This window comes from Beta vulgaris, chromosome 6 (assembly GCF_026745355.1).
Source record: "Beta vulgaris subsp. vulgaris cultivar EL10 chromosome 6, EL10.2, whole genome shotgun sequence".
Taxonomy (NCBI): Eukaryota; Viridiplantae; Streptophyta; class Magnoliopsida; order Caryophyllales; family Amaranthaceae; genus Beta; species Beta vulgaris.
This window is the reverse complement of record NC_079207.1, coordinates 47,605,153-47,620,863: the sequence shown is the minus strand read 5'-3', so window position 1 is coordinate 47,620,863 and position 15,711 is coordinate 47,605,153. Positions and strand designations below refer to the sequence as shown.

At 34.8% G+C, this 15,711-nt stretch overlaps 1 protein-coding gene across 5 annotated transcripts in view; it reads right to left on the bottom strand.

Moving 5' to 3' along the window:
• Positions 1 to 14,402, bottom strand: part of LOC104896713 (potassium channel AKT2/3) — a 52,589-nt gene extending 38,187 nt beyond the window's left edge. For 4 of the 5 annotated variants that reach the window (XM_010683482.4, XM_048647407.2, XM_010683484.4 and 1 more), the window contains exons 1-2: positions 14,121 to 14,402; positions 3,071 to 3,289 (exon numbers count right to left, since the gene is read on the bottom strand). In XM_010683482.4, coding sequence (XP_010681784.2) covers positions 3,071 to 3,289; positions 14,121 to 14,350 — 449 coding nt within the window. In that variant the 5' untranslated portion in view covers positions 14,351 to 14,402. The remainder of the gene's footprint in view (positions 1 to 3,070; positions 3,290 to 14,120) is intronic. The other variant, XM_010683483.4, reaches the window with a different exon arrangement.
• Positions 14,403 to 15,711: the final 1,309 nt, after the last annotated feature.

The following is a 15,711-nucleotide window of genomic DNA, read 5'->3' as shown; positions in this document are numbered from 1 at the left end:
AAGGCAGATCTTCTGGGTGGCCTTGAGGTCACAAATCTTGACTTTTCTGAGCACTGTGTTTTTGGGAAACTACATAGTAGTAAGTTAAAAAAGAGCATTAATAGAACAAAAGGCACTCTGGATTAAATCCACTCTGATTGTTGGGGTCCTTCACGTGTGGAATCTTTGGGAGATCACATGTATTTTGTATCCTTTATTGATGATTTTCAAGAATGACTTGGTTTATTGTTATGAAGTCAAAAGATGAAGCTTTCAAAAATTTCAAGCAGTGGAAGGCATTGGTGGAAAATCAAACTGGATAAGAAGATCAAAAGGCTACGAACTAATAATGGTCTGGAGTTCTGTTTGTTTAAGTTCGATGAATTCTGTAAGAATGAAGGGATTAGCAGGGATACACGACACCAAAATGGTGTAGCTGAAATAATGAATCAGACACTTTTGGAGAGAGCTCAGTGCATGCTCTCTAATGCTGGGATGACTAGAAGGTTTTGGAGGGAAGTAGTTAGTACAACGCGTTATCTGATCAACCGTGGGCCTCACTCTAGGATCAACCTTAAAACACTGTACCATATGAGATGTGGTGAGATAAGCCTGCAAATTACTCTAATATGCGAGCTTTCGATTATAGTGTTTATATTACTACCATGTACACAAGGGTAAATTGGAGCTGAGAGCCAAAAAGGGAGTGATTATAGGATATGGAAATGGGGTGAAAGGTTACATAATTTGGTCCCTATCATAGAGTGGGGTTATACTTAGTATAAATGTAGTTTTTGATGAATATTATATGGTTAATCCTACTGTAAATTCTAGTGTTTCACTAGAGATTGTTATTGTTGAAATGTAGGTGGAGTAGCAAGTATCTCCTGATGAGAGTGACGGAACACAAGATGAAAATCAACACATAAATTCTGAAGCATCAAATTCTTTAATATCAAATGAAGAGGCGCCTAGCCATGCTCGGGAGCATCCTATGAGGACGAATTTTGGGAAACACCTAAACAAGTATGATTTTGAAGATGCGATGCTTTATGCATTGCAGGTTGCTGAGGAAGTGGATGTCTTTGAGCCATCTACCTACAAGGAGGCAGTTACATGTACGGTGTCTAACCTACCATTGGCTTGTTGCAATGGGAGATAAGATGAAGTCACTTCACAAGAACAAGACTTGGGAGCTTGTGCGTAAGCCTCCAGTGAGAAAAATTGTTACTTGTAAATGGGTTTTCAAGAAAAAGGAGGGGATGACATTTGCAAAGAGAGTTAAGTATAAGTCTCTACTAGTTGTAAGAGCGTTCACACAAAGAGAGGGAGTAGACTACAATGAGATTTTTTTCACCTATACTCAGACATACTTCTATGAGGTTACTACTAGCGATAGTTGCACATCAGGATTTTTGAGCTTGAGCAACGGGATGTAAAACCAGCTTTTCTACATGGAGAGGAGATATACATGGCTCAACCAAATGGCTTCCAGGTTCCATGAAACGAAACTTCTGTTTGCAAGTTGAAGAAGTCCTTATATGGGCTAAAGCAATCTTTGAGGAGTTTGTACAAGATGGAGCTAGGCTATAACATATATTTATATGATTGTTGTGTGTATCACAAGCTGACAGATGGATCTTTCATCTACTTATTAGTGTTGTATGTAGATGATATGTTGATAGCAACAAGTACCAAGTCAGATGTTTAGAAGTTGAAGGAGCTTCTCGATCAGTGCTGAAATTGAAATGAAGGATTTGGGTGCGGCTCGGAAAAATTTAGGCATGGAGATCTTTATGGAGAGGGTTCAAAAAAACAATTCTTGTGACATAAAGGCTAAATTGAGAAGATATTGTCAAGGTTTGACATGTTAACAACTAAGCCTATAGATACTCCAAGTGCGTCCAATAGTCATTTGTCCGTTGCTTTTGCGCCTAAGTCTGCTGAGGAGAAGGAGTACATGAGTCGGGTTCCTTATGTCGGTGCAGTAAGGAGCTTGATGTATGCCATGGTTTGCACTAGGTCGGATATTGCACATGCAATCAGTGTTGTTAGTAGGTTCATGGGTGATCTTAGTAAGAAGCATTGGCAGGCTGTCAATAGAATCTTTCGGTATCTTAGAGGTACGTCAGATGTTGGTCTTATTTATGGGGGTGATGTGGCATGTTTAGTTACAGGTTTCTCTGTTCTAATTATGCTGTGGATGCGGACGGTAGAAGATCTGTGACTGGTTATATGTTCACTTTTGGTGAATCTGTTGTGAGTTGGAAAGCTACTTTGTAGCCTACGGTGACTTGGTCTACTACTGAAGTCGAGTATATGGCCTTAACAGAAGCAACTAAGGAGGGAATTTCGTTAAAGGCAATAGTATATTGTGACACTTGAGTGCGATATGCGTGGCCAAGGATCAAATTCCGATACTAGATAAAGAATAATTAGTATTGTTATGATTCATTTATCTCAATCAAACAGGAGTTATATTTTGACGGATTTGAGTATTTCAATTAAGGACATGAATTTCTCTATGAGAATAAGTAGATATGATTGTTAGAAATTTAATTGCGATGTTATGCTTAATGTCTCTTTCTTGCATGATTCCATGGGAATATGTATCAATGCATGTTTAAGGAAGCCCTAAATAATCGAAAGAGGTTTATGGTAATTTTAGGCGCATTACTCCAATTAAAATCAAATAATAATTGAGGCAAAAAACTGTATATTATTGGACATATGAATATGAATATATGATATCATGATTAAGTAGACCCATGGATGATGGAGCTAGGTCCTTCTATACTGAAATATATTGTGTTGCCCACATGTGCGTAACCACACATTTAAGAAATAGGAGAGAGTATCATTATACACTAGAAGGGTTACTATTACTATTGACAATTGATATTAGTATGAAACGTATATGGATTTGTAAGTGGATCAAACTTTTCTCATCGTAATTAAATGCATGAAATAATGTCGTTATAGGTGATGAGCTATGAATTTGTTTCACTTCTTTTCACTTTTGTTTGTAAATCACTAACTTGCATTGTTTTGTTCACGTAGTAGAAGAACAAAAAAAAAATGAAAGACTAACCTTATAGCGATCTTTCTGAAGTCAGAAACAAGTAGCTGAGTTCTGGAATCAAAGTAGGCGAGAAAGAATGTGATAATAATATCAATCGCAAAAAACACATTGACGATGTTGTCAGCAATAAAGAGCTCTCTTTTTAGATACGATTTCATGAATGCAACCTCAAACGGGTAAACCCATGCTGAGTATGCTACTAATACTACCATCAGCGTTTCCCAACATCTGCACTAATAACCACATTTTTAAAAGATTAATAAGTTTTAGTAATAGGGGAAGACTTGTCATTTGTCAGAGTTCAATAGTTCATGAGAGTGAAAAATTGGTTAAATTGGAAAAAGCAAAGAATTCTAAAAAGTCAACTGTGGAAAAGTTGGTAGATAGTTGAAAGTGGGCCAAGAATAGTTTCTTACATTTATTTTTTAAATAACAAAGAAGATATTCACAAAACATTTTTCATAAGCTAGTTGAGGCACCTTAAATAATAAGTTGTTAAATTATTTAAGGTCCTTAAACAATTAGTTCTGTTTGACAAATAGTTGAAATCATATTTAAGGCGCTAATATGGACTGAAATTGAAACGCTAAAATATTTAATGTTCCAATTTCAGTCGACTGAAACTTTTTCCAGGTGCCTTTATTCACGCATCATCTCTCTTTGCTGCACCATGCAGAGTTTCTAAAAAGTGAAGTATATATCTTGTCTTGTATCTCCAATTTCATAATTAAATATTACATGTTGATTTATGCCAGTGCATGTTAGTATCTTACATTGGTAAAATTTTGAGATTTAAGGCGAGTAGAGTGGATCAAATTTGTGAGATATAGATGGAGAGAAGTGAACCAAAACAAATATTTTCTGGAAGTAGATTATATATGTGTGTGAACTATATATTATTTAAATTACGAATAAGAGTGGATTGCGTTTATATTAGACTAGTATATATAGTGAACATAACTTATTTAATTAAACAGATTAACTAATCAGCTAACTTATTAGTTTCAATACCTTATTAATTAATTTTAGTTATTAAGTTATGAGTTTCAGGTAAGTTTTTAATTTCAATTATTGTTGCGAAACAGATTCAATATTCTCCATACATTTTTAGTTCTTTCGACACACTCTTGGTCGAATCCAATATTAATAGTAGAAATAACCACATAATTATCAATTAATAAAAATTGCCACAATTGGCCTCAATACCCTAAACTATAGCTCGAGTGCATTAACGCCACCAACTACGACTAGTAGTTTAAACACAACCAAATACGGGTTGCGGTGCATCCCGTACCATAAATGAGGCCGGAAGCCTACCCACCCCGTAGTTGATGGTACCGACTGCATCCCACCCCGTAGTTGGTGGTGTTTAGGCTACTATTCATAGTTGGTTGTGTTGGTTGCACGCGAAGTATAGCTCAAGGTGTTGAGTCCGATTTCGTCTTAGAAAAAACAATATCTTATCTGATATCATTAAGGCAACTAGATAACATTTATAGAAATATCAAAATCCAACAAAGAGTTAATATAAGAAAGAAAAATAACTAAAAAAAACTTTTCTATAAATTCAAGTCAATCAAGGGTCCAGTTATAAAATCTTGGGTTTTTCTACGTTATACCCTTGTGTTTCTTCAATTTCTACGTTTTACCCCAACTTTTTAAAAATTCTACACGGTACCCTCAAGCTTACCTTTTTTAATGCACGATGCCCAAACTGCTGATTATATGTCATTAATTTCATTTATTTTTTTAAATTTATTGAAACTAATTTGACTTATACATAATTTAACCCTTAGAAGGTTATTCACTAATTAGATCCGTTCCACTGGAATATAAAAAATAGACGAAATTAATGATGTATAATCAGCGGTAGGGGCATTGTCCGTTGAAAAAGGTAAGTTTAAGGGTACTGTGTGGAATTTTGAAAAGCTTGGGGTACAACGTAGAAATTGAAAAAATACAAGGGTATAACATAGAAAAACCCTAAAATCTTTATTTGGAAGTAAAAAAAATGTGATCATTCACTCAATGGTGGCTTTTCTTAAACCCTTTTTTAGTCTACTGGAAGCAAGGATGGCAATGGACAAAGATGGGTTGAGTGGACCTCCATCCAACCCATCAACCACGACCATATATGTATATATGGATGGATGGATGGATGAAGCGGGTGATGGATCCAAAAAATATCATCTATATCCGACTCGATGCATCATCCGATCCACCCATCACCTATTCGTAACTCGTTTCACTGCGAATTTTCACCCATATATTCACAGTAGGTGGATGGATAATCCATGCATAATAAGTGCCTACTCTAACTGGAAGCATCTAGCTGCTAGAACGAGAATAAGCCTAGATTTGACGCTCGAGCTTAAAATACTGAAATAAATAAGAATGATATCGAACAATAACAGCAAAGAAACTATGTCATACATCTTAGACTGAGTGGTTTGAAATTTTAAACAATAACCATAAGAATTATTAAACAGTTTTGCGACCCCATTATTTGTCGTCCGTATTTATTTTATATCGTCCGTATTTATACAGTGTTTTATTTCTCTCTCTGGTACTTCTTCTCCCTCCATAATCATCACCTCCCATCCACCATTGTTGTCAGCAGTCCACCAACATCCCCAATTCCATCCCTCCCTTGCAGCAACCCCCTAGTCACCCTGCAGCCGCACCAGAGCACCCCCAACCCCAACCCCAACCCCTGGAAACCCCCCCCCCCCCACAGCTTCCCGCCTCACCCCTGCAACACCCTTGCAGCTCCCACCCCAACCTTCACCTCCCTTCTCTCCGTCGCAGCCACGCACCACTTCTGCATCCCCCACCACACCCTTCACCTCCCTCCTCCGTCGCAGCCACGCAACACCCTCGTACCCCCACCACACCCTTCGCCTCCCTCCTCTTCCTTCGTTAGCTCCCATCCCCACCCTCGCATCCCGCAGCCCCAACACCCCCATCCCCTCCCGCAGTAGACCACCCCCACCCCCCGCGCATTTCCTCCTCTTCGCCATCCCCACACGATGTACCCCCACCCTTCTTCTTCATCTTTCTCCTTTTCTCCACCCTTATTGTTTTCTCAGATTTCGAAATTTTTTTATTTTTTTCACTATTTCTCGTGGAACCGAAATAAAATTCCGTTTCCACCGTGGTGGAAACAAAATAAAATTCCTTTTAGTTCCACCATGACAGAACTGAAAAATTGATTTAGTTGGTACTAAAAAATTTGAAATTTTAATATTTTTGAGGTAAAGAAAAAAGTTACAAAAAAAAAAAAAATACAAAATACTTATAAAAATACGGACGATTTTAGTAGATACGGACGATGAATAGTAAATCCCATTGATAAATGAGGGAAAATAGTTGGGTATAGTCAACAAGAAAAGGTAGTTCATTTCAGAGGCCACTTGGACAATTTTGTAGCTCAATGCAAGACATTAAACATGGGCCTTATGGAGTTATGGGGATATATAAAAAGAATACACAATCCCATAATTTTAATAACTAAATTATATTTTTTATAAAAAATAGTTGAAAAGATTTTTAACTTTCTTAAATACGTCAATGTTATTTTCATTTTTATGAACTAGACACCTTAGAAATTACAAATAGTAAAGATATACTAAACATAAATCTAAATAATAAGCTATGATATATGAAAATAGTACATAGATTAGGGGTAAAAAATTTGAATAACAAATATTGAATATTTTTTTATCTAATAAACCCGAATTTTTTCCTTGAATAATGTAAAAGTGGGTTTTAATTCCCAAAATATGCCAAAAAAAAATAAATTCCCTACCGTCCACGTAGGACGGCACGCGAGAAACTGTTTTTTTTTTTTTTGTTTTTGCCCACGAAAACCGCTACTCACAGTAGCGGTTTATTTTAAAATAAACTGCTACTTCAAGTAGCTGTTTATAATAAACCGCTACTCAGAGTAGCGGTTTACCTGGGCAAAATGTTGCAAGCACATATCATACTATGGAGTTGGGAATTTCTTTAGTAAACCGCTACTTGATTAATGAACTGCTACTTGAAGTAGCGGTTTACAAAACACACACAAAAAAAAAATTTTTTTTTTTTTGTAAACCGCTACTTCAAGTAGCGGTTTTACTTAAGTTGAAAAAAAAAAATTCTCGCGTGCCGTCCTACGTGGGCGGTACGCAGGGAATTTTTTTTTTTTGGGCATATTTTGGGAATTAAAACCCACTTTTGCATTATTCAAGGAAAAAATTCTAATAAACCCATAGAAATAAAATATATAGGTGGGGCCCCTTAATATTGGAGGCTTGAGCGGTCGCTCACTTTGCTTATGTGTCTAAGAGCATGCCCATTGGTAGATCCAAAAGTTGGATCATGAGGAGAGAGAGATTAAATGGGAATAAAGAAATAGGAGAGAGAAAAAAAAGAGGAGAGAAGGCAATGAACTGAGCATTGCAACGATCTATTGGAAGAGTGGATCATTGCCACATGGCGGAAGGGAGAGGAAGAAAAAAAAAGGAGTGGGCCCCACTGCTGCTGCATGGCAGACATCCAAAGGCTCTTAGTTCTCTAATCTAACGGCTAGGATTATTTGTAATTGTTAACGTTGCAAATTTTTGCAACGGACATATTGTCAGTTTAAAATTTTTTTTTAAAAAAAAAAAACACCAACAGCTATATTTTTTTTGTCTATAAATAGAGACTAATATTGAACTATTTTTACACATCTTATTTTTGAGCTTATTTTGTTATTGGAAGTCATCTTTGTTTCCTTTCTTTATTTATCTACCCCCCAAAATAAATTATCTCCTAATTAAAATTAGTTATGGATCCCAAAACCGGTAGAAAAAAAAAACCTCCAAAATTCAAAGGACCTCAACAACTCATATTAATCCAAGTTTTCAATCGTCTAGTCCCAAATTGATCTCAATTCTCAAACTGAACCAAATTTTCATATGGAAAACAACTCACAAAATATGATGTATCCTACTCAACTTAACCAGCAACTCCCCCAACATAATATGAGTTTCTCAAATACACCTTCTCACTCTCAATTTGCTCCACATTCACAAGAAAATTGTACAATTCGAATGAGAATTATAGTTATTCTCAAGATGAAGCATCATTTCCTATGTCTCAACATTTCCAGCAGTCACAAGGTGATGGGTCATTTCCAACTTCAGTAGTTCATATCGGTCTCGAGCTGCATCGGTTGAGCGTGATGATGACAACAATGAAGAAGAAGATAAAGGGTGAGGAAATTTCTGGAGGCCATGTGAAGAAGAGGTTCTCGTGAAGGCGTGGCTAACAGTAAGCCAAAATAAAGGTAGTAATACTAAACAAGCTGCAAGTATCTTCTGGGAAAAAATTACTAAAATGTTTAAGGAAGGTAAGTGTTATAGAGATCGATGCTGGGAAGAAGGAGTTGAAAGTTTCAAGGAGTCTGATATCTTACCATTTGACAGAGAGTTGGGTCAATTACAAAGTCAATGGAAAAGAATACATGCAAAAGTATCCAAATTTGTTGTGCATATGCTCATGCAGAGTCTCGTCGGAAAAGTGGTGAGTCTGATGACGACGTCATGAAAACTGCATTTGCAATCTACAAAAAGGATAATAAAAACAAACTTCAATAAGCTTCACTGTTGGAAATTTTAAGGCTTAATGATGTATGGAAGCCTATGGGAGATATTGTAAAAGCTTGCAAAAAGAAGACAGTTAATCAAGAAAGTGGCTCAAAGAGGTGGAGGATCAATGAAGCTGGCAACTACTCCACTTCAAGTGAGCCAAATACGCCAAGCAGTGGAGACCTAACTACTCCAAACGACGGATTCACCAAAAATAAAGGCAAGGGAAAAGTTTTGAACATGCCTGTAGAAGCCTTTCAAGAGTGGATGGATCAAGTCCAAAAATTAAATTTGCAGAAAAACAATGAACTTCAAGTCGAGATCCAAAGGATTAATCATGAAAAGGAAAGCAACAGTGAGATGGTCCGGCTAGAAAGGGAGAAAATTGCAATTAAAAACAGGAAGATTAACTTGGAGTTATTCAAGGTGCTTTCATCAAGGAATGATTTAAATGAGGAAAGACAACAACTTAAGAGAGATCTAGTTAAGGTTTTATTTCCAATGTAATTTTTTATTTTCCTTTAGAAAGATGAATGTTATTTAATGTATTTCCTACTTTCCAATGCAATGTTATTTTAGTTCTTAATTAGTCTTAGACTCGGATGTAGTATGAAATTATCAAATTAATGAATCTAAAAGTTTTTAGTTTTTTAATATATGTATCCAATTATTCAAATCATAATATTATTGATGAGCTATGTCTTGATTTGACAATTCACTCCATATATCAGTCCATCATTACTGCAATAATGAAGACATTAATTTGACAATTCACTTCATATATCAGTCCATTATTACTGCAATAATAAAGACCTTGATTTGACAATTCACTTCATATATCAGTCCATTATTACTAAAACCATGTGATGACTTGACAAATTCACTCCAATATCAGTGTAATATTGCTGACAATTCACCTTCTCTCTATATATACCTTACGATGCTAACTACTCAACCATTCACACAAAACCATTCTACCCTACAACCCCCATTCTTCCCCTACAAAATATAAAAATCATGTCTTCAGAATCAGGTTACAATAGCAATATTTCTTCTTCTAGTTCTTCGAATTATGATGATCCAAATTCTTACACACACATTCAAATAACTCGTAACAATGAGTACATGCGTCGTTCGAAAAAACGCAGACAAACGACTCGGCTGATGGATCAAATGATGGAAAGGTTTGTGATGGCCAATCCAGCTGAATTATATGCAATGGTAACTCAAGTTCCAAGAGCGCCAAGAACTGTAGTGCCAAGGGATCGTGATGAGGGGCACCATCGGTTATGGAATGACTGCTTTCCCGAGAATCCTGTTTATCCCCCACAAATGTTTCGACGGAGATTTCGCATGCAAAAACACGTCTTCCTCCGAATAGAACAAGTCTTGACTTTGAAAAATTCATTCTTCCAACAAAGGCCAGATGCCGCAGGTAAATTTGGTGCATCATCATTATTAAAATGCACTGCCGCTATGAGATTGTTAGAGTACGGGGCAGCGGCGGATTCTGTGAACGATTATCTAAAAATTAGTGCATCTCTTGCTAGAGATTCACTACGACATTTTGTAGAAGGGGTGGTCGCCCACTTCGGGGACGAGTACTTAAGAAAGCCCAATGAAGCAGATCTAAGAAGATTGTTGTACGCAGCTGAAGAACGAGGATTCCCAGGAATGATGGGTTCCATCGACTGCATGCAGTGGAGATGGAAAAATCGTCCACTTCAATTTAAAGGACTTTATTCGGGAAGACCGGGTAAGCGAACATTGGTTTTAGAAGCCGTTGCTTCGTATGATCTATGGATCTGGCATGCTTTCTTTGGAACGCCAGGTAGGTGTAATGATATCAATGTTCTTGATAGATCTCCATTATTTAATGATGTTTTTGAGGGTCGTGCACCCGCAGTAACTATGTTGTTAACGGACATCAATACGATATGGGATATTACCTAGCAGATGGTATATATCCTCAATGGGCTGCATTTATTCCAACAATAAGTCTTCCGCAAAATGAAAAAGAAAGTCTATTTGCCCAAAACCAAGAGAGAAAACGAAAAGATGTGGAACGTGCATTTGGAGTATTACAAGCTCGTTTTGCTATAATTCGACAACCAGCTCTAGCGCGTGATAAAGAAATGTTAGGGAAAATAATGATCGCCTGCATTATTATCCACAACATGGTAGTTGAAGATGAACGAGATTCATATTCCCTTCGTTTTGATCCTAATGATTATGACCATCCTCCACGCCTACTACTTCAACGCAAAGGATGTAGGGACCTCTGATGAGCCTTTCGGATATGGCACTAGCGAGACTCGCATAGCAAGTCTAGAAATATATATGAACAATAGGGGTCGAGTTCGTGACCAAGCTGTGCATAGACGTCTCAAAGCAGACCTCGTAGAAAATATTTGGCTTAAATTCGGGCAACATAGGGGTTAATTAAGCTGCTACGTTTTTTTTTATTATTTATATGTTAATGATGTAGTTTTCTATTGTTTAATGTAAATTTTATTATATTATATTTTTCTGATTAAGTTAATTACCGTATCTAATTATGTACAATATTAACGAAATTTTACTAATAGTTTTTAATCACAAACATAAAAATTATTTACATTCAATAATCATTAATTGATTCTTAAATAATCCACAATAAATAAAAAAGATGGGATGGAAAGGAGATTGAGGAGAGAGAATATATGGTGGGGTATAGTAAAAAGTAGGAAAGAGAAGGTGAAGATCTAAAATTATAGATCATCCATTGGGGGTGAAGAGATCATTAAAATCAATTATGGATCATAAATGAGGTGGAAGAGTGAGAAATTAATAAAGTAATTGATGATCCCAACTTTTGGATCAACCAATGGGCATGCTCTAAGACCCCTTTGATACATTTTATAAAAAAATTGTATTAATTTTTTTCCCAATAAATTAGTATATAGAAGTAAACTGTTTTTTTTTTTTTGTTGTATAGTACTGCCATTTCTAGATAATATATACCACTTTTTTAAACTAAGGCGGTCCATTACCCTTTTTTTTTTTCTTTTTGAAGTTTTCTAATTACCAATTTCTCCTTGTTTACCAATGCAAATTGTTACCATTCGGTACGAAATTGTACAAAACATTTCTTAATTGGACAGTCATCGAATTCCATCGTTAAAGATAGAGGTGGAAATTCATAGAATCAAAGCTCTCACTAATACTCTTTCTTTCCTATTTTTCGAGAATAAAAAGAAGAAAAATCTTGATGGTTGATGGTGCGACTAGTACAGATAATACGTGTAGAGATGAAAAAAAGAATATGAAATCTAGACACCAGGACAAACAAAACTTTGTCGGTAGAATAAGGATAAGACACTCATATCTCCTACCAGGTACTCCCTCTGTATTTTTTTATCTTTCCTACTTTGACTTTGCACGTTTGCCAATGCACTTATTCTACATTAAATAACTTTCATTACATATAAGTAAAAATTATAATAATTGAATATTAATAAAGTACTCATTGAGACGAATAAAACAAGACCCCACATGACTATATTTTTTCTTATATATTGAGAAAAATCTAAAAGATTCTCTCTAGTTGTGAATAGTGTCAAGATTCTAAGTGAGAAAGATAAAAAAATACAGAGGGAGTATCACTTATCAGGTATGTGGTTCAGCTTGGGCCGCCCTTATTTATAATCATTTTTTTTTATGGTATTTTTATGGTCCTACTAATTACTAACAAATGCAGGAGGATTTTCATAATTTATTGTTCGATGTGATTACTCAAATGTTACTTATATATCTCTAGAAAATTTCTATCAATAGTACAATAATTTTCATTCAAAAAAATAATTAAAATTTACTCGTCCAAGAACAACTTATTACAAGTCTATTTCATACAAAATTCTCCCCATATTAGGAATAAGAATAATATAGTGTTGAGGATAGAGGGAAAACCATAAGAATAATATTAGTGTCGGAAAATTTTTGCTCTTTGCTTTATTCATCAGCCATTGGGGTTTTATGAAGCTACTAGCTATTCTATTCGTTTTCTTTTGTTGTTTACTTGTTTTTTTTTTTTTTTGAGATCAGGTACGAAAACAATGGACAAGATTCCACTATTTAAAAAAAAAATTAACTAAATATTAGCGTCGGAAATGTTTTGCTCTTTGCTTTATTCATCAGCCACTGGAGTACTATAATATTGGCATCTAGAACTAAGAAATGTTAATTATACATTTATGATATAAGGAAAATATACTCAAAAAATAAAAATATAAGAAAAATATACACTAAAAATGAAATTTAAGAAAACAAATAATAAGACTAAATTTTTAATTAAGAGGCCAGATAATATAATACTAGTATTATCCAAGCAACTTTAATTTGTATTATAGTACTATTATCATCCAATCAAATTTAATTTGTTGATTATTATAGCTCATAATCATTCCACCTATTATTGACAATTGCGACCACGTCAGCCTCTCTATTACCTTGACTGAAGGGGAAAAAAAATTCAATTCATAAGTTTTCTTGCTCCAATTCCGTAGTGTAAGATCAGTCCTTATGTACCGTTTTCTAATTGATAGTTATTAACAAAATTCACGTCATCTTACTAATTACAGAAAGAAATAATTTTAACCTTGCAAATATGCAAGTTTCACTATCCAACAATCATATGTTATATTATATGTGTATGAGTCGGAAGATTGAGATAGTTCTAACTTCTAAGGTTACTTTTAAGATCATATAAAGATTTATTTGGTGTATTTGCTTTAACACACAATCTCTAATGTACAACTTTTACTGTTAACATAATTAAATTAAATTCTAGTAAACTTTAACATAGTTGGTATTCTAGAACTATAGTAAAATGAGTACAACATATACCGCAGGATTATATATTTCTATATATAGAACAACCTCTAAACATAATTTTATATGATTTTCTTATTTTATCGGTTTTTAGTTCTAGACGGGGTTTATTCCTGATTAATAATCCTCACTCTTTTATGTGATCATTTATGAGTGATTTTCTTATTTTCTCCATTTTCAGTACTAGACATTTTTCTTCAGAACAAAATCCATAATAAACGTACGCAAATGTATTCAAGATATTTGAGATACCTTACAAACCTCAAGAAAATTCCAAACTACCTAAAAACTAACGCCTATCCAAAAAAAAGAATCAAAATCTTACTTGAGGTTTGAATAATGAGTTTGTTAATTGATATGAAGACTATTACATAAAGATATTTAAAGAGTTTTATTGTTGTTCGGTTTTTTTAGATATAGTTGTTGACGCACTTGACGGTAGGTCGAAGGGATCGGAGAATAATGGAGACGGGAGAGTTCATTGTAGAGTCATTACCATTATACGCATGCTTTAAGAAATTCTTGCTAATACTGAAAATAAAAGAGAATTTGAAGTTGATACTATAATATACCTGTACTTAGAATGTATGGGAGAGATGATCCAACCATTTGAGTTAAGATGATTGTAATTATAAGCTGAAACACCCAGCGGAGGGAGGACCATCTTTGATAAGTTTCTCAAGGTGTTAGAAGACGTCAAATCATCGTTTTTAGCAGGAATAGCGTCACTATTCTGAGACGTTATTGATGATCTTTTTGAGGGTGGAGTGCAAAAACCACATGGAAGTACCTCTGAATTCATAGCAGGTTGGATATAGGAGCGAAATACAGGAGAGAGAGTGTGTGTGTTTTAGGTTGAGGGGGAAAGGTATGAGGCTTTAGAGGAATTTATCAAGTTATTTGCTAAGGCATAAGGCCTATATAAAGTAAGAATAATGTAAGAGGGGTGGTAGCATGTTGTAATTATCATGGTGATTACTAATATGTGGAACGAATGATTTGAATAATTTACATTATTAGCAAGTTTATTTGATATAATGCCAACTTTTTTTTTTGGTGAACAAAATTTTGAGTACTCATAAAATTTCCAAGTTTTGAGGTGTACACATGTACATTATCAAAATATTTTGTAAATAATATTTCTTGCATCCACTAACTAATTGGGAGGGGGTGTAAGGTAAAGATTAGCTTATCGATTATTTTGAAAAAACCATCCTAAAATTTGAGATTGTTTAAAATTAATTAAAAGATGAGATTATTTTGAAAAGATAAGTTAAAGGTAGATAAATTAGCGTCAAATCTTTTGGATACCATTTCGTAATGAACAAACCCATTGCTAAAGGATTATGCTACTAATTCACTAGTATCAACATTTTAATAAAAAGGGAACAAAAAAATCACTACCATTAGCGTTTCACAACATCTGCATTAATAGCCATTTTTAAACAAAATTTAATAAATTATAGTAAAATTAGGGGGAAGACTTGTCAGTATTCATGAGAGGATGAATTTTTTTAGGGTGAAACAGGAGGGGAAAAGTAAACGAAAAAAAAAAGGCAAAGAGTTTACTAAACACAACCCTTTTCCTCATAACTCATTTATCTCTCTAACTACTCCTCTCTCCATTTTCCTTCTTCGTACTTCTTATGTCTTCCAAATTTGGGCCGGTTCTTCCAATTCTGCATAATTGATCTTCCAATTCTCCATAATTTGTAGTTCTAATTCTCCATAATTCTCCCTTCTCCCTCTTCCTCAATAGGTTTTTCCTTCTTTCTCCATTTACATGTGGTAGGACCAACATAAAGTTTTTCATTCGATGAAACCAAAGTATCATTTGTTTCGGGTAGATTGCATGAAATAGGGCAAATCGATGCATATGGATCGCCCGAAATTGCATAATTACGGAAAAAATTGAACAACTTACCTCAAATTGAAATTCGTTTGAGTCAAAATTATCGCCCATTGAGTATTAGATTAAAATTTGTGAATTAGGTCTTTTATAAGTTTTTCTCTCTAACAGTAGTTAGAAAGGAGGAGGAGAGAATATTGTAGGAAAGAGAAGTATTATTTATAGAAAGGATATGATAATGAGGGTTTTTTTGGGTTGCGTTAGTAAAGGGAGGTTGCATTTAGCAACCATGTAAAAAAAATGAGGGGAAAATT